Genomic DNA, 26,374 nt, shown 5'->3' with positions numbered 1-26,374 from the left:
CTTTATCATGATCTAATCATTCCTTATCCTGATAGACTCTATTTGATAGAGTTTTGATGTAACTTAAACTAATCTCTTAATTTCATGATAAAGTCCATCGCATGACCCCTACATGCGATGAACTTTATCATGATCTAATCATTCCTTATCCTGATAGACTCTATTTGATAGAGTTTTGGTGTAACTTAAACTAATCTCTTAATCTTGAGTATTGTACACAAACTCTAACAATTGTATTGTACTCAATCTTTATCTAGTCATCTATAAATAGATCAAGGTTCGATCAAGTTATTGTTGAACCATTCACATCAGTCTAGTTCTCTCTTATTTCTTCAACCGTGTTGTTATGATGTGGGTTACATGGTGGTATCGAAACAAAAAGGTGTTTGAACAGCAACCATTCGATCCTGGTTCAGTTCTAATGAGGGTACAAGCTTATATCAATGTTATGGATCAATCAATAAAGAGGATGCATGTTGCATCAGTTGTATACGAGATTTCTGGTGATGCTTTAAACAGATGGGCTTCACCTCTTCACAGCTATATCAAAGTAAATTAATGTAGATAGCGCTAATGGGCCGAACTCTGTTGGGGTTGGAATTGTGCTTTGGGAGCCCATTTGTTTTCAAGGGGCAATACCCCTACCCTACATGTGAACAACACTAGCAGAGGCACAGGCTTTTTTACATGGCCTAGAGTTTGTTGTTTATCTGAATCTTCACCAAGTAATAATTGAAGGTAATGCTTCAAACGTAGTTCAACTTCTGTTGGTGGACACAACACAACTACCGATTAGCGAAAATGGCTTTATTTTGTAATAGACCGTGTACTTGGTCTTTGTGTCCAGAAGCGATCATTCCCGTTGTAACTTCTCTAATATTTTGGAACCGAGATAAATGAATTGTTTCTGTTTGGACTTCAAAAAACAGAAGTCCACGTCCTTTTTATGAATCAGGCTTATTAGGTCTTTATAATTGACAGACCTTTTAGCTTTGTAACTTGACAATAAATCTCCGGGTAAATTGCTTAAACCTCCCTAAAATTTCTTGCTGATGCTGAAATCTCCTCTGAAGCTTGGTAATTTCAATCACATCCCTTGAATTTTTTGATATTATTGCAAGTAGAACCCCTTTGTTAGAATCTTCTAAACAAAGGCATCAAAAAGTCCAAAATACCCATACTGTTACTTTTGACCAAAATGTTTTTTCTTCCAATTTCTCTTCATATGAATCACTAGTCCAAACCCTTCTAGCTCTTCTGAAATTGATTTATTTTCCAAATTTTTCTTTCATATCAATCACTCAAAGGAAATGTTGCAACTTTAAACTCTCTTTTTTTGTTGTTGTTGTTGTTTATATATGAAGCTTATTTTGTTTTGTTTTTTTTTTTTTTTTTTTTGTTCTGTAGAAACCAACCTCAATAGTAACCACATGGGTATTTTGGACATTTTTAGGCCTTTTGTTAGAGGATTCTAACATAGGGGGTCTACTTACAATTGTATCATAAAGTTCAGGGAGGCAATTGTAATTACCAATCTACAGGAGAGGTTTCAACAATTTACCTTAACTCTCCCCATGATTCAGGTCAATCTGCATATTATGCAACTTGGAAGTGGGTTTTCTGTTTGTCACTTTTTTCTTTGTATTTTATTTATTTATTTATTTGATAAGGTAGGTTTTCTGTTTGCAAACAGATCGGATCAGATTCAATAAAGGGTATATTTTATCCGATCCGATAAGAAATCCAACCAATCCGAATCCAATAAGAATCTGCTGGATTTTCAAGAGTGATTCAAATTCAAATATCTTATCGGATATCTGATTTTATTAGAATTGTAGTAAAAAACATGATGATATAACATAAATAATATATTATAATATAGAATATAGAATATAATATATATATATATATATAAAATATTTCATAACTAACGGATCAGATTGAGTTGGGGTGTATCCGAATGCGGCTCTTACCGGATCAAATTCAGATTCGAATCAGATCTCAGTATCTGACCCAACCGATTCTTGTTCTGTATCTCAAAATAGTTCATAAAGCCTCTGTAAAATTACAACTTTTGATATATCAGTTTTGACCTTTTGGGTCTCCATTTCGAGTCCCAGTTATAAATTTATTTTAGGGTCAGTATTGATTTTACCTGTTCTTAGTTTTGAAATCTGAACTAATTAAGATCCAATGATGAGAATGGACATGGTTGTGCATAATATATTATCAATTGCTCTTTGATTCAAGCTACGTGTGACTTGTTGCTACTAATGCCTCCAAAAATTTCCTCTAAATTTGAATAATAAACTCGATTATTGGTTCTTAACCATACCACAGTTCTCTCGACGAATCCAACACTCATAAACCTAAATGCGGAATGCATGGTGAGGTGGGTGGCCGGATTATCTGCGTGATGCTAGGCTTGGCTTACTCTTCTGTTTTTCCTACCTCAAATGAGTAAATCTCGCGCCTGAAATCCTAACCATCAAAACAAACTTCCCTGACTGTTGTTCCACTATTTGGGTTATTAATTGATCCTCAAAGATTTCATCCAACAAATTACAAATGGTTAGGAACAAACAGTCCCATGCTTCTAAAGATTTTGAATCTATCTCCATGAGCTTTAGAAGGGAAGAGAAGAGCTTCCGACCCCCTCAAGGCTCAAACCCAATTGTTATTGATTCCTCCTATCTATCCCACCTAAACTCCACCCCCTCAAAGAGGCAAAAGCCATTAGTCAGACTGATCAGCAGGTCTATCAAAACTCTAGATGAACCAGATTTAAAAAAAAATCAATTTCAAAGCCCCCACATAGCCTAAATCTAGATAAAATGGGTTTGCTACATCTCTGTCACGGTTGCCAATTGTGGGTTGTGACAGGGGCACCGCCCTTGTGGGTTCTTGCTCTTGTCAGTAACCATTACAGAGAGTCAGAGATGGGCCCTTGGCCGCCCAACGTAACAAGAGAAAGGCAAACCCAGATCAATCTTTCCCATGCAGGGGTTTGTTACCAATCTACTTTGCTCCATCATTCAACTAGATCAAACAAACCACTAAAGAAATTGCACAACAAACAAAATTCAATTCAACAAACAGATCCACATCTCTTTCTCCCACAAACACACAACCAACATCTCTCTCTGTCTCTCTTTCTCTCTTACTGTGTATATTTCTCTCATCATGCTGACATGGGTTGTATGGAAAAACCTATAGAACAAGCAACCCTCTATTGTGTTTCACAGACCGGATTGGCCAAAGGATCCTCCTCCATGGTCTGTGTTTCAAAATTGCTATCTGCAGAGCCAAGCAGCAGAAAGAGAGACAATACAGTTTCTCATCCATAGCCACTTTCCTACTTAGAGCTTTAGGTTGAGATCGACAGCGTCCCCTGCTTCGCCTCTCCGGTCGTTTGTAATGGCCGCCCCTTGGCCAATCTGCCCCTTTGGAGGCAAGAAGCTGTAGAATGGCTGGTGGTCTATGCTTCCCTATTAACAAAAGCAACCATTAGATCATTAATGCAGAGTGGATTAACGACTTACTCCCTGTTGATTAGCCTTACTTGAATTGGGGGGAAATCGAATTCAGGGAACTGTTGGGAGACGGGAAACGCCAATGGTTGCTTGGATTTAGATGATGAACCAGTTGCAGGAGGGCCCAAGGTGAGAAAATCACCATCAAGAGCACCATTCTCCTTAACACCCTTCTTCTGATTCAGCTCCGATAGGCCTCTCCTCCAGTCAAGATGAGGTGCCATCGAGCCTGAAGGACCTTCTCTGTCAAATGGAGCCAAAACAATCTCAAACAAACTATTGAAATGTGACGAGACAAAACATAAGAGACAAAATAACAAAACTAGACCAACCTGATTATTGCACTTCCAGGTTCATAGTTGAACATGCCACCATTCCGACATGAAGAAGAATCATCTGGCCTGCAAATTGGAAGGTTGATCGGAGGATATTTGCACTGGAACGCAGGAACAGGTGGGTTGTCGAGAGAGAATGGCCATGGCCGCTTCATGCCAACCATCTATACTACATTCTAACCAAACTCACTATCAGAGAAAAAAAATGGAAAAACAAAAAAACAAAAAGATCTTTTTCTTTTGTTTATGATTTATAAAAGGTAATCGCCACATACCTTCTCTTCCTCGGGCAGAAGAGGTAGTGTATAGTTGTTATAATAGCTTTGGTTTGAAGGGGGCTCCATCTGAAGATTTAGTTCAGAGGATGATGAAGTCACCGAGGCGACATTCACCTGCAAATACCACAGACTGAGAATCCCTGTCTGAAGATAGAAAACAAGGAAACAACCATATTATAGACTACTTGCTCACCATTGACGAAGAATGCTGTTGTTGTGGTTGTTTCCTCTGCACGATAATCGGGTGAGGCCAAATGTTATTAGTTTCGTTCTGTAAATGGCTGCGAAATGTGAAACCCGGGTCCAATTTGGAACCTTCAGTGAATTCATGGGAATTCCACATCGTCGGAAAATAACCATCTGCAACCGTGGCGGCCGAGTCATCCATTGTAGCGGCAACTCCCCGGTCAGCACAGCCTGGATGGTTACCGGGGAGACCATAAAGTGGTGTCGTCGTTGGAAGGGGTGGAGGTGGAACAAAGAGATCGAGGGACGAGATTGGAATTGGAGGAGTTTGCCTAAACAGAGAACTGGATGAAGAGAGATCGGCTGGAGATGACTGGAAGGGAATGGAGGATTGTGACTGATAGGGATTGAGAGGAGGGCCTGGAGGGAGAGGGACGACGACGCACGGCGAGGATGGCACGACTGCCACTGCTGCGGCGTCCTTCTTCTGCTGCTCTTCCAATCGGATCTTCTCCAGCTGGGCAACACCAAGCCCCCTCTGTGGGATCTTTTTCTGTTTCAGCTTCTTTGAAGATCGACTTCCAGCAGCAGCACTGTTGCTATTGCTCTGAAACTGCTCCTCCTGTACCATTCTTGTTACCTTCCATCTAACGCAGAAACGAAACCCAGAAAGAAATTTGAAAAACAGAAAGGACAACGAAAGAGACCCAAAAACAGAGTACAGAAGAGAAGATGAAACAACCAACCAAATGAAAATTCAGACGGAACCCAAAATTCTAATTTGAAGACGTAAATTTGAGAAGCAAAAAAACTTTCAGCAAGGAAGGCGGAAGAGAACCCAAATGTGAAAACAGAGATATCGAGAAACAGAAAAACCCATCTTGAGACCGAAAATCCTGCAGCTTCTGGAGTCAAAATCGGCTAGTTTTAGGAAAGAAACCCATCCAAGAAGTTTCAGAGAGAAAGAGAGAGAGAGTATGGAGAGCTCCGGATCTTAATCTCCTGATTTGCTTGTCTGAGAGAGAAATCAGCCCGAAAAATTGCCCCTTCAAACCACGCAAATCCAAGCACTTTATAAAATCTTTTCCTCCTCTTTTGTCGCCCACCTCCTCGCTCCGCTCTCCCTTCCTCTCCTGGACCGGCTCTTAATGCTGGAAATTTGGAATTTTTTTCCTTTGCCTAGATTTCATTTCAAAAATCTTGCTTTGCTGGTAACGTTTCCATGGCCTCAAGTTTAAAGTTTAAAGTTTAAACACCTCTCTCCCACACCCACTCTCAACCGACTCTACGGGAACCGGATGAATATGATTGCCACGTCAGAGTGGCAGTGGGCCCATGAACTACCGTGGCATATCATGATTGTCCCAGTATTACGAGAACAGCCCACCTCAATTTTCTTGCCAAATCAGCCGATTGTGATGATAAGATGAAAAATCAGATTCGGCAAATCAATTTCTATTACCAAACACCACCTTGGTGTTATAACTGTCATTGGTGTTTGAGCATTAATCAGCAACTTAATTAAACATTCTATTGCAATCAAAGTCTATGAAATGTGGTTTGCTTTTTCATTTTTCAACCTGTCATGTCAGGTGCCATTTCACCAAGTTTCAGAATTTATGGAAAGGTTGATGTCAACAAATATTATTTCTGCCATTTATGCTAAGATGCTGACGTGGATAATTTTTTCAACATAGTGACAGATAATGACCACAATGACAAAAACCCTCTAAAAAGTCATGGATTTAGTTTTAGTTAATAACAGACTATCTTGTGGGCAATGTTTCTACTTTCTAATACTAATCATGTTTATGAAGTAATATAAATTCATGGAATTATGTTGGAAGCATATGGCAATGGCATGAAAGTGATACTATAATAGTAGACCGTATAACTTGCCACCTGTCCCATGACCCACCATACTATTGGGGCACTGTTTGGCTAGTTGTTTTCTAAGAGAAACTATCCTCCATTTTTGGCATCTTTCAGGGTAGGACCAATTCAATTTGCAGGTCCACAAGGGAGCCTCTCCCAGTGCCAATTGCCTAAACTATGACCCAAGTTGGCAAGAAAATCAGTTGCCATGTTATATATATTATATATATCACAATTTTATTTTTTATTTTATGGCAAAATCCATCATGCATTGCATCAACTGAACCGTGTAGCAAGGAATGTGAACCAATGATAAAATGATACGTCACAATTAATATCTGAACATTGTTAAAGTTTTTACGGTAAGTAAATCTTGTGAAATGTTAATAAAAATGAATTGTTTAAGACAGGAAAAATAAATTTCAAAATCTGAACTAGAATTTTCAACTGAAAACACCCCCCCCCCATGTTTTTAAGCTTAAAAAGGTCATTTTGAAAAAACTTAACCACATTTTTCTCATAAAGATGCTGAAATAATGGTGGTATTATTGAATTCAGGCATAATAGAAAATAGAAATTTAATTCAATGAAGTATGTAGGAAAATTTTGCCCATCTCACAAAGAGTGTTGTAATTGATTCTCCTCCTAAAATTTAATGTTGCAATTTGTCATCTGAATAAAATCCCATTTAATAGTATTATAATTGATTCTCCTAAACTTTGCATTAGCAGACTTCTGGGGAAGGGCTATGCCCTGAATCATGTATCATAGATCTCAATGTAACCTAAAAAAAAGGGGGAAAGGTTATTTCTGTAACCTGTAATCCAGCTTTTCTTGTCACCTTTCTTCAGATAATAGGTCATGGTTTACCTGAAAATAGCAAAAGAATATTTGATTTTTTTTCACCGCAATAAAGAATGTGCATTTGATGACAAGTATGTGATCTATTGCCAAAATGACTGGGTGGGGCAGGTTAGCCAATTCACCTGCTCCAACCTCAGCTGGTCAAGCTTAGTGTAGATTTCCTAAAGACTCAACCCAACTATCTTGATACGTAGAAGAAAGCCCAAGTTGCACCCTTACCAGTGATGATATCAATAAGGTCATCAACTTAGGTCCAAATTCCAATGTCATTTGATTTTTCTAAAAATTCTTAAAAGGAATACAGCCATGGCCCATGGGGCACTAGTCCTAAGTAAAGAACAATTTGCTTTTGAGCTTTGGTGACAAATTTGTATTCTCCCCAAAGTGGGGCCCAAGAAGGAGTTTTGTGAGAGTTTAGTAAGTTCCAAGGGATTCCATAGGCGTACGCAGCAAGCATATCCTTAGGGGTGCAAGAAAGACAATCTTTCTTATGTGATCCAAATCGATTTGCCTTTTGGGTCAGGCCCACCGAAGACCCAACAAACTATGTCTAACAGCGTGAGAAAGAAAGCAAATTTTGTCTTCAGGACTCAGAAGACCCAGCCATTTTCTTTACTATATCATGCCACGGCAGCCATGAGAAGGATGGTAGAGCTTCCACGTGAAACCCCTTTTGTCATCCCTCATGACTCAGACATCAGATGCCAAAGTTTGGTAGATGAGTAGATCTACAAGATATAAGCCCCCTCTCGGCCTCTCCCTGTTCTAGCTCATAAGATCCTCTGGGTTGTTTGAATCCTTCCCTTGTATCGTCTCTCTCTCTCTCTCTCTTATATATATATATACTTGGGACATGGGTATCCAAAGAAGGAAGGAAACTTACCATCTTTTGATCAGTACTGGACAAGTATTTGAGTCTTCTTGGCTGTGTCCAATTTCAGCCGTGCGATCCTGTCGGTTGGATGTCCTGTGCACAGATTGATTTTGGTCCCACAAGGAAACAAGGGTAGGAAGCGACTGCAAATTCTGACCCGCTTTGAACCTGGACCAGGGTTTTATTTGACCTGGTTAACCAGCTATCTCCTTTATTTAACACAAACTGCCCATCTTTTTCTTAGGGTAGAGACGACTCTCAAGGTTCAAGCCCTTAGTGAATCCGGGCTGGATTAATCGGACCCAACTTTTGTTGTACACTTAAACCCTAATCTTTTTGGCACCACAAAGGCACTAACTGAACTGTGATTGTAGCTAAACCCTGGTTAGCATTAAATGTTCTCTCTAGAACAATGTCATATCTCATTGATGGGGATATTCTTTGGCAAGAGAAAATGAGTCTTAGGAGCCAAGAAATTAAGGAATCCTCAATTGAAAAGGTAGTCTCTTCCCAATTAGGTATGTTTGGGATACTTGGATAGAGATGAATACGCATCTCTTCTATTATTGCATTGGAGGTAGTCTACATGTTAAACCTTCTTAAAATGGTGAATTGATACACAAATCCTGCAAGAGCCCCCTGCAGTTTGTGGAGGAGGGGAGGTTGGAAAGATTGTGATGAATGCCAAGCCACATCAATTAGATTTATCATAGTTTTATCATCTCTCCCTCTTTGTTGCCACCCTAGAAACCCATTTGTGGAATGAGATTGCCCTATGCAAATAGATATGGTTCCATTAAAAGGTACCCTTTTGAAGGGAAGTTCTAAAGAGAACTTTCTCAACTTGGCAGGGGCTGTAGGGCACTGAATAACCATGCTGTGGGCACAGTTATTTCTATTTAGGGATGCAAGGTTGGTCTCCATTGCCCCATTGCCATTTTTGGTGGGAAGGCTGGTGGCTTGATCTAGATGTGACATGGCTATTCAGTGGCAGACACCAATTTATACAGCAAAAGCTATTTTTATTAGGAGCCCAAAAGAGATTGATAGCATGTGACCAACCCAAGTATGAGGGGGAAATCCCTTCCATGACCCTGGCAAAATTACTGCCATCCCCTCTGGTTTGGTCCTTCAGATGTCCTACATGTGGTTCACGACTTTATATCTTACAGTCGTCATGACAGAAACAAAGTTGCCCTAACTACGCCTATTGAGAAGAGTGAGAACTGACCTTAAATTCAAAGATCCTACACAGTAAAAGAAGTTGGTTTGTTGCCTTGGTTACTAAAAAAAATCTATGTAGACCGTCCAACCTTGTTTGTCTTTCAATCTTAGTAGTTAACCAACATCAATTGAAGCAAGAGAGTTCAGTCAAGGAAATGATGTAGAAATGGAGACGTACTCTCACCATTGTTTTTCCATGTGTCCATATGTGGGGGGAGGTAATTACCAAATGTATGCAAAAATATTGTATTTAGAAAAAGGACAAATGCAAAATCAAAGCAAATCTGTACTCCTAAATAGATGAAGGCATACATTTATGTTTACCAAAGATTTGCACTCCTACTCGTTTATATTTATTTTATACAAGCTATTCAATCATGCGTTTGCATTCTTTCACGAAGACGAAGGTTTCCATTTAACTCCATAGACAATGTGAGACTTGGGATTACATTCATTAACCATGCATTGAAGCCCAAATCCTTTTCTTTTGTGTGTGAGTGTGTGTCAAAGGCCTAAAGCTAAGCCAAGCCCAGCCGAACTTAGGCCTATGCAATTTTTCTTATTTGGGTTTTGGGCCCAAAACCCACCCTGGCCCAATCCTGTACATACCTGGATCAGGGTTTATATATTATATTTAAGGCCCGGCAACCCTTAACATAGGTGCTAAGTAAGCCCGGCCTGGCCCGGCTCATGATCATCTCTATAGATGAAGCTAATTTTGAAATTCTAGCATATAATAGTGAAAAACAACAACAAAACTGATAACAACATACATTTCCTTCCCATTATTTTCTCATGTGCAATTATCACTATTTTTTTTTCACTTCAATTGCACTCTTGCCATCTTCTAAAATATCCATACAAAATTTTAAATAGTGAACTTGATTTGTGCATTGCATTTTAACTCCAGGCTTCATTTGTTGCAGAATCTAAGCAAATTTGCACTCCAACCAATTTTGCAGGTGTTTGGTAAGAATACATTTTTGTGGTGAAAATAAAAATAAACTTGTTTTTTCAACCATTTTTGCACTTAAAAGGAGAAAAAAATTTTTGGGTAAATCTATGATGGCAGAAAGGTATGATACCAATCAAATCCCCCTAGTCTCCTTGAATTTCAATGAATACCACCTAATTGGTTACGACATTTATGATACCAGTCGATTGCTTATTAAGTTTTTTTTTTCATATCATATATTTATGAAATGAAAAAAAAATGAAAGCAAACATTACACTCAAAGATGTCAATACAAATTGGGTCATACTAATATATATATATATATATATATATATATATATATATATATATATTGTGTGTATGTGTGTGTGAAAAAGTAAGCTTTCACATGGGAAGCGAAAACTTCAGCATCTCACCTCATGGGTGCTGAGGTATACAAGGTGGGGTGGATCGGGTTATGTGGCTCTTTTTTTTTTTTTTGTGAAAGGTTATGTGGCTCAATTCCATATAAAATGGGTTGAGCCCAGCCTTGAGATATGTGTTTACACTTTACACCCATTGCATTGACCACCAAACAATATACATTCATTTCCCCGTTTTTGGCTGCTGATCTCCAGGATCGGAACACTGAAATTTGTGTTGGACTCTGTAGATTGTAGAGTTGTAGCTTGTAGCTAACAGTGTAAGCCTCTCTTAGGCCTTAGCTTGTTTTCTGGTTTGTTTTCTTTTCCCTGTTCATCAGTGTGAAACCGAACCATTACTTTGCTTTCAGAGCAGTGCATTCACTCTGTGAGGTCTCACGGAAGGCAGACAAGTGGCCAATCCCACCTTCACTCTAGTTCTGAAACAAGAAGCGTAAGACATGCTGGTATACGACATCACAAACAAATAAACAGGGTCAGATATCTGGACGAACACAGACCACAGATCGATGTACTGCAACTGACGTATTCATTTGTGATTTGATGTACCAGCAACTGACATGCAATCTTGTTTTCAGCACTGTCCAGATTCGGCTTTATATCTGTTGTACACAACAAGCTCTCCACGGCTGACTTGCGTGCAGCAAAGTCCAAACTGTGAAGATTGATCCATTGAATTGGCTACTCATTTGCAGCTCCGATCCTTCATTAGAAAAACTGGAGACGTTTTTGCACATAACACACCCAATACAAGCAATATTTCGTTTGATTAATCCATAGTAAAAGAATATAGTATTCTTATCAAGTTATTATTGTTTTAAACAGGTAGGTGCCATTCATGGCGCTTCATACTTCATAGGACAAAATGCCCTTAATTCATCTTCTTATTCAAGAAACATTATTTTGATTCAGTCTCAAGTTGATTTTTTCTTTTTCTCAACTTTAAAACTAGCTGGCCCATGTGATGCTGACATATGTAACAGCGTGGAAACCTGAAACGAGAATGTATACGTTTGCAATCGACCGATAAACGTCACCTGAGATCGATCCCGAGTTCCCGACCGACTTCCCAAGTAAATGAACTACACGACAATACAGTCTGCTGCTTCCAGACAAGAAGAAGCTAGTTAGCTAGCGAACCTTTTACAATTGAAGAAATGACTTCACCAATCAAGAATCGGATGCAGAAGCTAATAGTTCTGCTCTGTTTTGCCTCTGTTCCGGCTTGTTTCTGGGTGTTTTGAGTTTTCTTCTTTTTGATGAATGTTTTTTCTACCAAATATGAATGTCCAAACTCCAAAGGTGAGAAATATAGGCAAACTTACCAACTGGGTTTCTGAATCGGTTTCAACTTCTGGTCTTTGGTGGTGTTTTGATTCTGAGTGCCAACTTAATTTTAGTACATATCCTCAACTCAGACTTAACTCTTTGTATTGCCTCGAAAACCAGAGCACATGGAACAAAAACTGTGAGCAAAATCTCAAATTCTTTTGTTCCCGTGAAAGAACTGTTCAACTATCTATACAATCTAAGAAAGCTATCAATGACAAGTGTCTGTCACGCGTGTGACATCTCTGTATATATCAGACTTTAGAACTATATCAAAACCCAAAAGAGAAAAGAAAGAATTGTACCCAAAAATCAAAATCACTGCCTCTCTACATCTTCCATAGCATCTGCTTGCTCACAAGGTTGAATTCTCCTCCCTGATCTCTCCCTACTGAGCATCCTCCGGAATGAGCTCATCCGGGAGCTCGATCCACCCACTTTGGAAGAAGACTGAGCAGCCCCATCTGAAGTACCCTCTGAACATGTCGTTGCGGGATGCAATGAGTCGACTATCGGGGCCGAAGACTGAACCATCATGGTACTTGATTCACCGGGCTCAGGCTTTGGTTGAGGTTCGGCCTCTGTTCGGCAAACTGGGCACGTAGTGTGAGAGTCTAGCCACATATCAATGCATTGAACATGGAACAAGTGCTTACAGTTGGGTAGAAGCCTGACTCTCTCTTCTTCTTCTAAGCTACTCAAACACACTGCGCACTCTGTCGTGGTAGCGCCACCTAGCTGGTCCTGCTCTGTTTGCTGCTTGTAGACGAATATGGGCAAGGAGGCAAAGACTGAAGCGTCGAGCCCCCTCTTGGGTTGCTCATTCTGCACCTGCCAAGCTACGGCTCCCATGCGAAGACGACGGAGTGTGGCCTGGCGTGCTGCTTGGCGTCGAAGCACGCACCTGGCATAGATGTGGAGAAGGACAACAAGAATGACAACAACAAACAAGGAGATGATGGCCGTGAGCAAAATCTTTCCATTCACACCCAGTCCGTTGTTATAAGACGGATATTTGTTGGGATCAAAACTTGGGGGGAAATACGTATCAGGATAGCTGAAATTGAGAAAAGGGCGGAACCCAGGATCGCTGGGAACACTGGGGGAAGAAGCCATGGTGGCTACCAATGGAGAAAGACAGAGAAGGTAGAGGATCTCTTCTTTGGTTCCTCAGTCTCAGTTCATTTGGGTTGTTGATATTAGTGGAAGAAAATTGCGTATGTTCATGACAAATGCTGGGCGTGGTTCTGAATTCTGAAGTCTTCACTTTCAAAGACGGGAAGATATTAATTACAGTCTGGAACCTCCATCTCTTTTCCAAGAGGTTGACTAGATGCGGCGTGGTTTTCCACTTAGGCTTTGTTTGGGCTTTAAGTTTCTTTTTTTTCTTTTCCACCTTGTGTTTTCGTTGCTCAAGCTATTGATCTCCGTTGACTAGAAACATTGGGGTTGCAAAGACCATAATACCATCTAAAAAATACCAAAATAATTTATAAAAAGTTTACCGGCATGGGCATTGTAGTCATTTCATTTCACATGGTATGGTAAGGAGCGGGGTCCAGCAGGAAAGGTGCAAACCTACCACCCGCGTATTCCTACCGTCACGTAAGGCACATGAGACTTGAGACTTTGAGACGAGAGAGAGAGAGAGAGAGAGGACAGAGAATTAGAAATCCTGGAATTGTATTAATTTATGGGTTGGTTTGTTGAAAAAGTCTGATCGAAACCCAGAAACGGGAAATGGTGAAATGAGTTGGAAGATTGTGGGTGTAGAGGATCCTCTCTTTCTTGATCAACAAAGTCAAAAATGGAGACTTTGTTGCAAGTCTGAAAGTAACAATGACAGAACCATACCTCATTAGTCATCAACATTAGTTGAAGAAAATACTTGTAATTTCTATTACAGGATGGATGAATCATGAAGACAATAATACACCACCACTTGATTGATTGCGGAAACATTGGTTTGAAACCATGGACGGTTAGAGACTACTGGGGTTTGGAACTTGGAACTTGGACTTGGACTTGTTTTCCTTTTACTTAAGAACCAGATTCCATATGAATCCTCCTCACTAACCATTGATTTGGTGGCAATGGGATTAGTGTAATACACTAATACCTAGTGTATCTCTGTTATGTGGATTCCAATCTGATGTACAATCTATACTGATGTGAGATTGAGAGTGGGGGTGTATAGGAGCAGAGGGTGAGAGTCTCAGTTTCTATGTCAGCAAGTGGGCTTAGTATTTTATTATTTTAAAGGTGTAGTTTGGGTAACAGTCTCTCTCAGGGGAGTTAAATATTGTCAAATAATTCAAAAGCAAAGGTTTGGTTTGGTCTATATGCTTGTAATAACAGATTTACATAAAGAAACAATATAAAGAGAATCATACTAAACAGGGGTCTAGTTTATAGTAGTTGTAGTTGTTATACTAAACTTTTATGTTGTTTTTATAATTAAATTTTGAATAATGATGATAAGGTAAATATTCGTAATGTTATAAGTAGGGTGGACATATTAGGTCTGGGTTTAGCAACACTAAATCAATTTAAATTTGGTTTGATGTGGTTGGTAGTTAACCTGCTATTATACACTAATTTAATGTTTCACGCAAGTAATAAAATATATATGGGACCCATGGCGCTTGAATTTATTACCAACGTGGAATATTATGATTGGTTCCACACAGCCCCCTAAATAGATTGTTCCTATACATTTTAAGGGTTGGTTTTACATACATAAGAAAATGTTTTTTTTTTTTTTTTGAAACTTAAAACCTTGTTAAATAAAAAAAAATCCCATTTAGTTTTTGCAAAAATCGAGGCCCATTTTAACAAAAACTGGAGAGTAAGGATAGACAAATAAAAAACTAAAATGCATTCCAGGAAATATTTTTTTCTATTTTTATTGTTGTATAACATTCAGGCATGTGAACTAAGGCCTAGACTTTAAGTCTAAAATTGGTTTCCTCGATATTTTGAGGATTAGGATTCTTGCCAACACAAATTAGCTCATACATATATATGTCACCAGAAACAAATGTTAATTAATTAATATTAAATGATATTAATTATAAAGCAAATATAGCACAAGGTTGGTTTCTGCCTTCTTTGAAGTTCCTTTTGTTGTTGTTGTTATTATTATTGTTGTTGTTGTTATTGTTGTGGGGCCGAAAGAAAAATTATCGAACCATCTAATAACTGATAAATATGTGAAAGGACATTTTACTAATTATTAGAAATTATTACTTATAAATAATTCATAGGAAAATTATGTCACAGATTTTTTTTCAGACATAATACTCCCAATTTCTACAAATAAAAATAATAATAATAATAACTCTCAATTGGAGAAATCAGGTTTAAGTCTGAGAATGAACACTTTGTATAACAAAGGGCAAAGGTTAGGATCAAGACTGCCCTAGATGGCTGGGACCAACATTGAGTAATGGCTTTTATGTATAATGCTTGATGAAGGGTAATTTGGCCCAACCTAGTAATAGGGGGACATGTGGATACGACCTAAACTAGCAGGCTGACAACTCAGTCTGACACGTCAAGTTCGCAACTGATCGAGCTTGGATAACCAGACCACCTCAGGACAAGTCTACCTCGGTGCAAGGTTACATCAGGACCACCTTGGTCCCAAGGCACTTCGGCATTCATATCAGGTCAGATCTAAAGAGCACGAGCTCAGGCAATGCTGACCAACCATCGCATGGAAACTCCAGAGATCTCGTCACCGTACTCCGTGTCTTATAGGATCTTACCTTGTAACGGCTATATTAGCTCACCCACTCCCCGATTCAGATGGAAATGGGCAACCTTACCGGTTGGTGGCGTTATCCCCACCTAATACGAAAATGGATTACATCGCAGCGGGGATCCAAGAATTGCTCTACCAAACCCACGAGGACTCCAAATATAAACACCTCACCCCCCAAGGGCGAAGGTATGTGTAATCTCTGCTCTCTAGCTCTCTCACAATCTACTATCATCTTCAAGCTCACTATTAAGTGTTAACTTAACCATCAAAGTGACCTCGCCGAGTAAGCCACCCCGGGTTCTCTGATTCCTCTCTTACAGGTTCCTCAGTTTCCGTCGTTGCTGGTAGCCAGATCATCGCCTACAGGGAGCAGCCAGATTGCACTACATCATTTTGGTGTCGTCTATGGGAAATCGCTACTAAAAGCCTTTGTCTCAATTTCAAAAATCTCAAAGCTCATAATCAAATCCATGGCTTCCTCCAGCAACGTTGAACGAAACAACGAAGTGAACGTCTCCGGGGGGCAACCTCAGTTCCTATCTGTCTGCATAAGTCAATTCACCATACCGCTCTCCGCGGGTGGGATCCCAGCACTGATTGTACCTCAAGTAACTATGCCCGTAATTATTAGAAATTATTTATAAGTAATAATTTCTAATAATGGATTTCTAATTATTAGAAATTATTACTTATAAATAATTGATAGAAAAATTATGTCACAGATTTTTTTTTGTACAGACATAATACTCTCAATTTCTACAAATAAAAATAATAATAATAATAACTCTCAACTCGAGAAATCAGGTTTAAGTCTGAGAATGAACATTTTGTATAACAAATGTCAAAGGTTAGGATCAAGACTGCCCTAGATGGCTGGGACCAACATTGAGTAATGGCTTTTATGTATAATGCTAATATTAAAAAAAAGTTTTAATTATTTCTATTATATAACCTATATATATTGTTGAAAGAAAAAATAATATTTTTTTTGATCTGCCAAGACACTAATATTGAATCCAAACTAATAAAAACGCAATATATATATATATATATATATATATATATATATATATATATATATATATATATATATATATAAGAATAGCGTCCTGATGGCAGCAGAAACCAATTAAGAAAATGTTGAAATGAGATGCTGATAAATTGGATGGGAATTTGGGAAATGAAAAGAAGAAAGATGGCTTGTAATGTGCGTTTAAATAAAATCAACTAGAATGGTCTTTCATTATCTTTTCTTAAAATAAAATGGTAATCCTAATTCCCAATATTGAGCATATAATGTTATATTAAACACAAACTTTTGTATATACACTAAATTTATACTTGATGATGCTCAATCCGAGGTAATGCACGAACTGAGGAGAGCAACCAGATAGTCCTTTCTAATAGGGCGGAGCTGAGCTACAAGGATGAGGCTGTGCTATAAGATCTGCGATCTATAAAGGAAAAGTCAGAGGCCCGATGAGCTATCCTCGGGTAGATACTCCGATGCTCAAGTCATAAGAGGTGGTAGATGGTCAGGCCGAGCAATGAAAGAGTTGGTCCAAGCTAAGAAGTAGTATGGGTGTCAAAAGTTGGGGGGTCCCTTACCTTGAGCATGGAGTACCTTTTTATAGCCGAAGATCCGTGTCCTGATCGGATTGGGCTTCTGGGATTGTCAGGATGAGGTTAGCCACCGAGGTATTCGGGATAGAGTCTCATTCCCCAATGGAGTCATCTTCCTTACTCCTCTTTATCCATAGTTGTGCTCACCCATGTAATGTATAGCTGACGTGGCTGAAAGGATAAGATGGGGGGGCACAATAATAGCGTGGCTCAACCGAGCTATGCCAACGTGGTCAAGCGATGACTGGGCGGCCACGTGTCTTTCAAGACCAAGTCAGCCATGATCCGAATACCACTCCCACAGTTCTGAAGTCGAGGAATGAAGTGTTCCCACTTCGTTACTCTGAGGAACTTCCAAGTTGACGTCTGGTCCCTTGATGTTCCTCTGTGTTTGCCAAAATGTGAGGTTCGTACAATGTGGGCTATGGCTGGGAAGTTCTTCAATCGTCGGCTGCAGAACTCAGAGTATTCTAACTCCAGAATCCGAACACCACTCCCCCAGTTCTGGAGCCGAGGAGGGGGATGCTCGGTTGAAGTGTTGCACGGATGTGTAGCTCAGCAGGGCACTGAGGTGTCAAGCTGAGCTTCGGGGTTCATCTCCTTGGTGGAGCCGAGGAAGGGCTCTTCATTCCTCGATTGAAATGTTGCATGGTTGCTTAGCTCGGTCAGCTATCGAGGAGGGGCTTTCCGATTCCTGGTGGAGGCCGATCTTCGGTGTTGAGGCCACTGTGATGCTCGGCCATGGTGTGCCGAGCTCTGAAGTTGGGAGCTTAGCTTGGTTGGGTGTCGAGGAAGGGCTTTTTGATGCTGATGGGAGGTCGAGCTTCGGTGTTGAGGCACCAAAGCGAGGAACTTTGAGTCAAAGTATTCGTATTTCTTGGCATTTGATTGTGAGACGATTTGTACAACCACGCAATGTAGATGGTGGTCGGGGAGTCATCAATCGTCAACTGCGGAACTTTAAGGTTTTTAATTTTGGAATCCAAACACCACTCCCCCAATTCCGTAGTCGAGGAGGAAGAATGCTCGGTCAGAGTGTAGCGTGGTTGGTCATCCTGACTAGGATGCCAAGGTGTTGGGCCGGGCTTGGTAGGCTAGCCACTTCAGTGCTCGACGACGGTGTGCCATGGAAGATTGTCAAGGTGTTGAAGTTCAGGTCTCCATGATGCTCGGTGATGCTACATCGGGGAAGGTGCCAAGTCTTCGAGCCAAGGAAGGTTCCAACCTTTGAAGTATGGGTCTCTTTGAGGCTTGGTAGTGTAGTGCCAAGGAAGGTACTGAGCTTTGGAGTCAACGCCTCTCCGATGCTCGGTAGCGTCGCACCGAGGAAGGTTTTGAGCTTCGAAGTTAGGTCTCTCCGAGGTTCGGTAGCGTTGCGCCGAGGAAGGTTCTGAGCTTCGAAGTGTAGGCCTCTCTGAGGCTCGGTAGTGCAATGCCGAGGAAGGTGTCGAGCTTTGGAGTCTACACCTCTCCGATGCCTTGCCAAGGAAAGTTTCGAGCTTCAAAGTTTGGGTCTCTCCAAGGCTCTACAGCATAGTGCTGAGGAAGGTGCTGAGCTTCAAAGTCTATGCCTCTCCAAAGCTAGCTAGCTTCGCATCGAGGAAGGTTCCGAGCTTTGAAGTCTGGGTCTCTTCAAGGCTCAGTCGAGCTGAGCTGAGGAAGGTGCTAAGCTTCGAAGTTTGTGTCTCTCTAATGCCCGGTAGCATAGTGCTGAAAAAGGTACCAAGTTTCATAGTCTGTGCCTCTCTGAGGCTCGGTAGTGCTGCACTGAGGAAGGTACCAAGCTTCAAAGTCTAGGTCTCTTCGAGGCTTGGTAGCAGTGCCGAGGAAGGTGCCGAGCTTCAAAGTTTGCACCTCTCCAATGCCCCGCCAAGGAAGGTTCTGGGCTTCAAAGTTTGGGTTTCTCCGAGGCTCGGTAGTGCTACACCGAGGAAGGTGCCGAGCTTCAAAGTCTAGGTCTCTCCGATGCTCGGTAGCACAGTGTCGAGGAAGGTGCCGAGCTTCGGAATCAGGGACTCTCCGAGGCTCGATAGCATTGCACCGAGGAAGGTGCCAAGCTTTGGAGTCTACGCTTCTCTGAAGCCAGGTAGTGTCGCACCGAGGAAGGTTCCGAACTTCGAAGTCTGGGTCTCTCCGAGGCTCGGTAGTGCAGTGTCGAGGAAGGTGCCAAGCTTCAGAGTCTACGCCTCTCCAAAGCCAGTTAGCGTTGCACCGAGGAAGGTTCTGAGCTTCAAAGTTTGGGTCTCTCTGAGGCTCACTAGCGCTGTGCTAAGGAAGGTGCCGAGCTTCGAAGTTTAGGTCTCTCCAATGCTCGGTAGCACAGTGTCGAGGAAGGTGTAGAGCTTCGGAGTCTACGCCTCTCCGAGGCTGGGTAGCGCTACACCGAGGAAGGTGCAGAGCTTCGGAGTCTGCGCCTCTCCGAGGCTCGGTAGCACTACACTAAGGAAGGAGCCAAGCTCGGAAGTCTGGATCTCTCTGAGGCTCGGTAGCGCAATGCCAAGGAAGGTTTTGAGCTTCAAAGTTTGGGTCTCTTTGAGACTCGATAGTGCTGCGCCGAGGAAGGTTCCGAGCTTCAAAGTCTGGGTCTTTTCGATACTCGGTAGCATAGTGCTAAGGAAGGTGTTGAGCCGTTGAGCCGAGCTCCCCTGATGCTCAGCGATGCTGCACCAAGGATGGGCTCTCTATTCTTCGACTAAGGAATTTGTAGCTTAATTTTCGGAATCCGAACACCACTCCCCCAGTTCCGAAGTCGAAGGGTGGAGTGCTCGGCCGAAGTGTAGTGCGGCTTCCCTTTGTCGGCATTGTTGTCGATTGCCCTATCGAGGATTGAACAACTGCGGGTTGCTCTTAGAATTTTGTCTTCTTTTGTCTTTTTCTTCTTTGAAAGCTCAGTATGCTGAGCTTTAACTTGCTATACTGATGGCTTAACTTAATGAAACTGTTTTGTTCTAAACTTGTGTGCATATATATGAGTTTGTTCCTCGGCCTTACCTTGGCCGAGGTCTAGGGTTGACCATGATTTTTAGTCTCCGGCTAGTGGTGCCAGAGTATATTCCAAGCTCTCATCTTTGGGACTCTCAGTTTCTAGTCTTGGGAGCCTTTGGGGCCCTTCGTGGGTCAGCCGTTGTTCAGCTGACTTTACGATGTTTTGTCACTAAAGTACGGAGTATGATGATAGTCCTTTGTCCTTGGAGGGGGGAGCGTTCTTCTCCAATTTGGGCTCTAGCCGTTGATCAGCCGAATTAGATGTTCGGCTATATGTTGCTAAGCTAGCTACTAGTTATGTGTTAAGGGCTCAATCCGTTATAGGTTGGTTGAGTCAGTTTTCTTAGTTGGTGATACACTGACGAGCTTCATGTTGTGCTTGCTGGTAGGTCAACTAATTCAGTGTTGCGCTGTCCACGTTGCGCAACATTTTTTATGCGACCTACATGATGTATGTGCAATGTGTCGTGCATGCGTCGATCAGTCGGCTGTGTAGCATGGCTGTGTAGCGTGGCAGTGTAGCGCAGCGGTGTAGCGCGGCAGTGTAGTGTAGCTATGTAGCGTGGCAGTGTAGCGCAGCGGTGTAGCGCGACAGTGTAGTGTAGCTATGTAGCATGGTGGTCTAGCGTGGCGATGTAGCGCGACGGTCTAGCGTGACGGTGTAGCACAACTATGTAGTGTAGTTGTGTGTGTGGTTGTCAGGCTTGCAGGAGTGGGCCGTGGAGGCAGACCACCTTGTTGTTTCTTGCTTCTCATGCTTGGACCGTGCTCCCCTCCTTTCCAGTTGACGCATTTTGGGGTCCTCGGTATGAAGATCGTCCTTTGTACGCGTTGGGGCATGTAGGGGGACGGCCTAGCTGGGCGATGCCATGCATCCTAGTGCCTGCATCATCTCGAATATCTTATCGACTCTCTTGCATTGCTCGAAACTGTACAGGATCAATCGCGGGTGGAGGCTGTGGAATTTCTTGATGCTGAGGGCTGCGATGCCGAGATTCTCAAGATGGGAATCGACCCGTTGATCATTCGGACTAGTTCTTGGGCATCTTGACCGCTTTCTTGATTGTGCGGTGAGGAATGAAAGATTTTCGGGAAAGGCTTTTTGTGTGTTTCCCACAGACGGCGCCAATCTGATATTACTCAATCCGAGGTGGTGCACGAACTAAGGAGAGCAACCAGATAGTCCTTGCCAACAGAGCGGAGCTGAGCTACAATGAGAGAGCTGGTCCGAGCTAAGTAGTTGTATGGGTGTCAGAAGTTGGGGGGTCCCTTACCTTGAGCATCGAGTATAGTCGAAGATCCATGTCCTAGTTAGATTGGGCTTCCGGGTTGTCGGGATGATGTTAGCCACCGAAGTATTCAGGATAGAGTCTCATTCCCCAGCGGAGTCATCTTCCTTACTCCTCTTTATCCGTAGTTGTGCTCATCCGTATGACGTGTAGCTGATGTGGCTACAAGGATAAGATGGGGGGCCACAATAATAGCATAGCTCGGCCGAGCTATACCGACGTGGCCGAGCAATGATTGATCGGCCACATGTCTCTCAAGACCAACTCAGCCATGACCCGAACAATACTCATAAAAATACAATCTAATTAAAAGTCATAAAAAATGTATTTGTTAATGGATATGAGAGAATATTAGTTATAAACTAAATAAAAAAAGTTGGTTCCTCCACGTTTTAATAGATTATAAGACTAATCTGCATATAAAATATTAATTGTAAGAGGAGTTATTGTGGTTCAATTAATATGTTTGAAAGATATTACAGAGTATGATAAAAATTCTCAACTGACTGTTACTATTTGAAAGATATTACAGCGTACAATTGAATTACCAAAATATGGTTTTTATACAATTTTAGAGTGTGTTCATACTGCCCCTCAAAAGATGTTTTGTTTTTCAGGTAAGAGGACTCTACCATGGTGTGCTTCAAATGGTAGGTTTTGAAATTCATTAAGGTCATGTTTAGTTCATAGAAATAGAGGTTTGAAATTGGAATTGGAATGAGCCTTTCTAATTCTAATTGTTTGGTTGGGCGGTTTCATTCTTATTCCTTGTGGAATGACATTCATCCATTTGGGGGAATGAATTCTCATTCTACTTTTCATGTGAACCAAACAGATTATGGGAATAGATCATTTTGATTCTGATTCTAAAGGATTTTGATTCCAATTCTGACTATGGATCAAACAGACCCTAAGTACCTGTTTGAGTTGGTTTTTACATAGTGGCTTATCGCATTGTAAGGTAGTGCCTCATAGAAAGCCGTGAAGCTATATTTGGTGAAAAACCCGAAAAGCCAAACAATGCTTACATTGAGCTGAGAAATCAATTTTTAGGTGAAGCTAGTTTTGGTAGCTTCTTCAAAGTAATTTAGGCAATGAAATTACGGTAAAGCCCTCAGGCCCCAATATATTGTGGTAGTGTATGTTTCAATTTTTAAAGCATTAAAATTGCAAATATAAATACTATTATCAACATATACTATACCAATGTTTATTAAACATCCCAAGGTGTGGCATGTTTAGAAACACAAGATTTTGCTTTATAGAACCAATCACAAATCCATCACTGACCCAGTCAGTTTAACTGTTTGAACTGTCACCCGGTCAAGATTCCAGGTCCGATTTACATGAAACCTATTAATTGGTCAAAAATCATCCAACTCAGGTGATCGAACCATTGATCCATTTAACCTGGTCACCGGGTCACAACTTGTACACTTTGTATAAACTTTCGAAGGCTATAACATTGCGTTTAAATGTTCAATTAGAGTGGTCTTTTTTTATTTTGAGTAACTTTTTGAGACTTAGGTATCCCAAGGAGTCATAGGTGCCCTGTCTCGCTATTTTCGCAAAAAAAAAAAAACTTTCTTTGGCCTCATATCATAATTATTAGCATTTTTACAAATAAAAAATTTAATTTAATTTAAAAATAAGTTAAATATAAAACAATATTTATATACATATATTACATCTAAAAAATAATTATATATATTTATTCATAAAATATGTATTTTTATACATACATATACAATTTGGCCTCCAGGTCAGATTCTAAGCATTTTACCGAACCGAATGATCTACCCCAGTACCGAACATCCCCTTTGAAAGCATTGGTTGGATATGATTTTCTTACAAATTAAATAATTATTCTTCTTGGGCCCATTTCCAAGGGTAGTTATAAAAAAAGACTAAAAAATAGTAAGATGACTGACTTTTTTTTTTTTTATGGATATTGTTGTTTGATTTTGAATTCGAAAAAGTAAAAGAAACTCTGTTGAAAAAATAATGACATAAGATGAATTTGGGCCTGGTTTATCTTCAATATGGGATATGAATGATAGGCCATGATCATCCTACTCTAAAGTCAGATGCCTGGGGTCCTATATCCTCAAACCCCGAGCTTTTGCTTATCTTTCTTTTCCTAGCTCTGCTTGTTTGCGTGCAAAACTGCAAATGTGCACCTAGTTTTTTGTCCATTTGTTTATAGTCATGATTTTACACTCTAATTTCATATAAATTTGCACTTTTTGTCTCATTCACACTTATTTACAGATACAATTTTGCATCTAAAAAATTGATATAAAATTTGCATCACCTTCCTCCTATCTTAATTTTCTTTTTAAAAAAACCTTATGTGAAAAGGGGATCACATCATTTTACTTTCTTTTTTTTTTTATATTTGGTGCTTACGCACCATTAATAATTTCCCCTGACCCCTTTTCCCGAAGTACTGCTTGCGAGATTTGATTCATCATCAACACGGAAATAAACCAGTTAGCACACCACCAAGTTAAGCCTCATTGATGCATCATTTTACTTCTTATCTTACTCAATTACTCCTCCCAAGCAAATAATCATCCTTGCTTTCCAATCTCTATGATGTAGAGTGAAAATCAGTGAATCACATCATTTTTCGTTTATTTTACTTCTCGCAAACAAACATGCATAAATGTTTTTGGAATTATAAGGTGTAACATGGGTGAATTGAATTGATAGAACCATCTACCCTGTTCAACCCGCCACTAGATTTTTGTATTATTTTAATTTTTGAAATGTTTTTACAATGATGATACCACAGGTTTGGCTCGTTAATCCAAACGTGTTGAATTGTTGACCTATTAACCAAAAGAGAAAAGTGGTTCAACCTACTGGCCAGGTTCAAAACATTGGTATACCGTGTAAGGTATTAATTGGCCCTAATTTTGAGTTTTGAGAGATGAATTATATAGATTTCAGACCATCAATGTTACGTCTTGGTGGCAGGTATTAATTGGACGCCATTTTGAGTTTTAACAAGGCTAACTAAATAAAATTCCTTTTCTTTTTTTTTGGTAAAACAGGAAAATAATAGAGGGGTAGCATGTCCCAAAAAATTTAAGTAAGAAATTAATGTTAAAGGTCTTGCAATCAAAACAGAAACTTCATGAGCTTTGTTTGCTAACCACTTAGCAGTTATATTTTCTTCTCTGAAAATATGATGTTGGTGTTGAATTTTTCCTTCTAAGCTATATCCCATTCCCAGCAGTCTTCAATGATAGGCTTTAACCTCCACGGCGGTTTGGTTTTGTCGTTGAGGCAGTTGATGACGAGTTTTGAATCACCTCCAACAACAATGTACTCGTTTCTAAAATTGTTTGCTACATTGTGGGCCTTCCAAGCAGTCCAAGCTTCAACTAAGTTAACGGTGGTAAATCTGATTTTATAGGCTTTTAGGTCAAGAATATTTTTCAAATGGTCCCTTGCAACACAGCCTATAGAGGATAGAACAGTGACCATTTACACACAAGGCATCAAAATTTATTTTAATAGCATCTAACTTATCCATCTTAGTGGGATCCAACTTTTTTCCTTTTTCTTCTTTCCCTTAGGAGACATAGTAGCAGCACAACTAATGAACCTTTCATGCCTTCTTCTCAAGTAACCGTTCAACTTAACTGAATAGATTTTTGTTCTCTAATATACCCTCTCATGCAAGGGTCCATTGGATTTAAATGAAGTGTGAACAAGCACAGGTCCACTCATACAATATTAAAGAATTGTTCAATCCAAAAACTTAAGCTATTAGGTAGAATCTCTGAATAAGTTTCTATTTCCTTAACACTTTTTCTAATTTAGTGATTGAATAGTTCTAATAAAATGTTATTGGGAGTAGCAAGCATCTTCTGTAGTGTAGTCTCCACCTTGAAAGGTTTTGTGGGGTGCCATTTCATGAAATCTGGGGCCCGCACTTGATTCCAAAATTTGGTTGTTTGTGAAATTGAAATTAAATGAACCAATTCTCTCCGTTTTCAAGTTCCACACATTACAATTTACATCCGCTAAGCAAATACATAGGAGGTCGGACAAAGATTTTTCACATTTAAGAAGTTTCAAAATTTCAATTCCTGAATCAGATAAATGTTGAGTCCTATAACAGTTTTGGAACCAGAGGTTTGGTGATCAGATTTTTTTTTTTTTTGAAGAATTTGGTTGATTTGGATTCTTGAAATGGTGGAAATTGAAATAACTGTGTTGGTAAATACACCCGTGACCCGAGCACATTGAAAGGATTTTTTTTTTTTAATAAAGAAGAATGCGGAAGAGTTATATAAACTCTGAAATAGTGGGAAATTATGTGAGCAAATGACAAGCCGTAGTTTAAGGTTGTATTTAGTTTGATAGGAAATAAGAGAAAAATAGAAAGTTAGGGAAAAGTAGTTAAAAGAATTTCACAAATTTTGTTAAGAAATTTTTCATAACTTCTAATTTCTCTCATATTTTCAAGCAAAGCAAACATGGTCTAAAAAGTAAACATTTTAAAAAATTGGTGGATAAGACATTATATAAGTTATGAGGTCCTTTTATGGAATGACATTTTACACGTTGTTTGGTTTGAAGGAAAAAGTAGGAAAAAAAAGGGAAAGACAGGAAAATCTATATAAGGCTTGTGAAGGTTTTCCTACCTTTCTCTTCCTTTTCATACTTTTTCTTTCAAACCAAACATAGCCTAAAAGGGGAAGAAATAAGCCATTCAGTTCACGTATCAGCTCTTACTGGATGACCCCTAAACTCGCCTCAGGTTCATCAGGATAAAGAAGGAGCAACAGGAGCTGAGCACAGTCAAAAAAAAAAATTCCA

General features: G+C 40.1%; 2 protein-coding genes and 1 long non-coding RNA gene across 3 annotated transcripts; 1 reads left to right on the top strand and 2 right to left on the bottom strand.

The window, feature by feature from the left end:
• Positions 1-3,065: 3,065 nt before the first annotated feature.
• Positions 3,066-5,553, bottom strand: LOC148877591 (uncharacterized). Its single transcript, XM_088942192.1, has 5 exons — positions 4,340-5,553; positions 4,144-4,260; positions 3,866-4,032; positions 3,563-3,776; positions 3,066-3,488 (listed from the first exon to the last, which is right to left on the bottom strand). Exons 1-5 carry the CDS (start codon positions 4,961-4,963, stop codon positions 3,360-3,362), a joined length of 1,251 nt encoding a protein of 416 aa, XP_088798318.1. The 5' UTR covers positions 4,964-5,553; the 3' UTR covers positions 3,066-3,359.
• Positions 5,554-10,619: 5,066 nt separating this feature from the next.
• Positions 10,620-11,897, top strand: LOC148877590 (uncharacterized). The gene is made up of 2 exons (XR_016100165.1): positions 10,620-10,806; positions 10,897-11,897. It is a non-coding gene; the product is annotated as an uncharacterized LOC148877590 (long non-coding RNA).
• Positions 11,898-11,952: 55 nt separating this feature from the next.
• On the bottom strand, positions 11,953-13,229 carry LOC148877589 (RING-H2 finger protein ATL40-like). Its single transcript, XM_088947937.1, has one exon. The coding sequence runs from the start codon at positions 12,989-12,991 to the stop codon at positions 12,194-12,196; it is 798 nt and encodes a 265-aa protein (XP_088804063.1). The 5' UTR covers positions 12,992-13,229; the 3' UTR covers positions 11,953-12,193.
• Between the last annotated feature and the right edge of the window lie 13,145 nt (positions 13,230-26,374).

This window comes from Nelumbo lutea, chromosome 1 (assembly GCF_056320005.1).
Source record: "Nelumbo lutea isolate HS-2025 chromosome 1, American lotus-T2T, whole genome shotgun sequence".
NCBI classification, from domain to species: domain Eukaryota; kingdom Viridiplantae; phylum Streptophyta; class Magnoliopsida; order Proteales; family Nelumbonaceae; genus Nelumbo; species Nelumbo lutea.
Note: the sequence above shows the minus strand (reverse complement) of the source record. Positions and strands in the feature narration are given on the sequence as shown.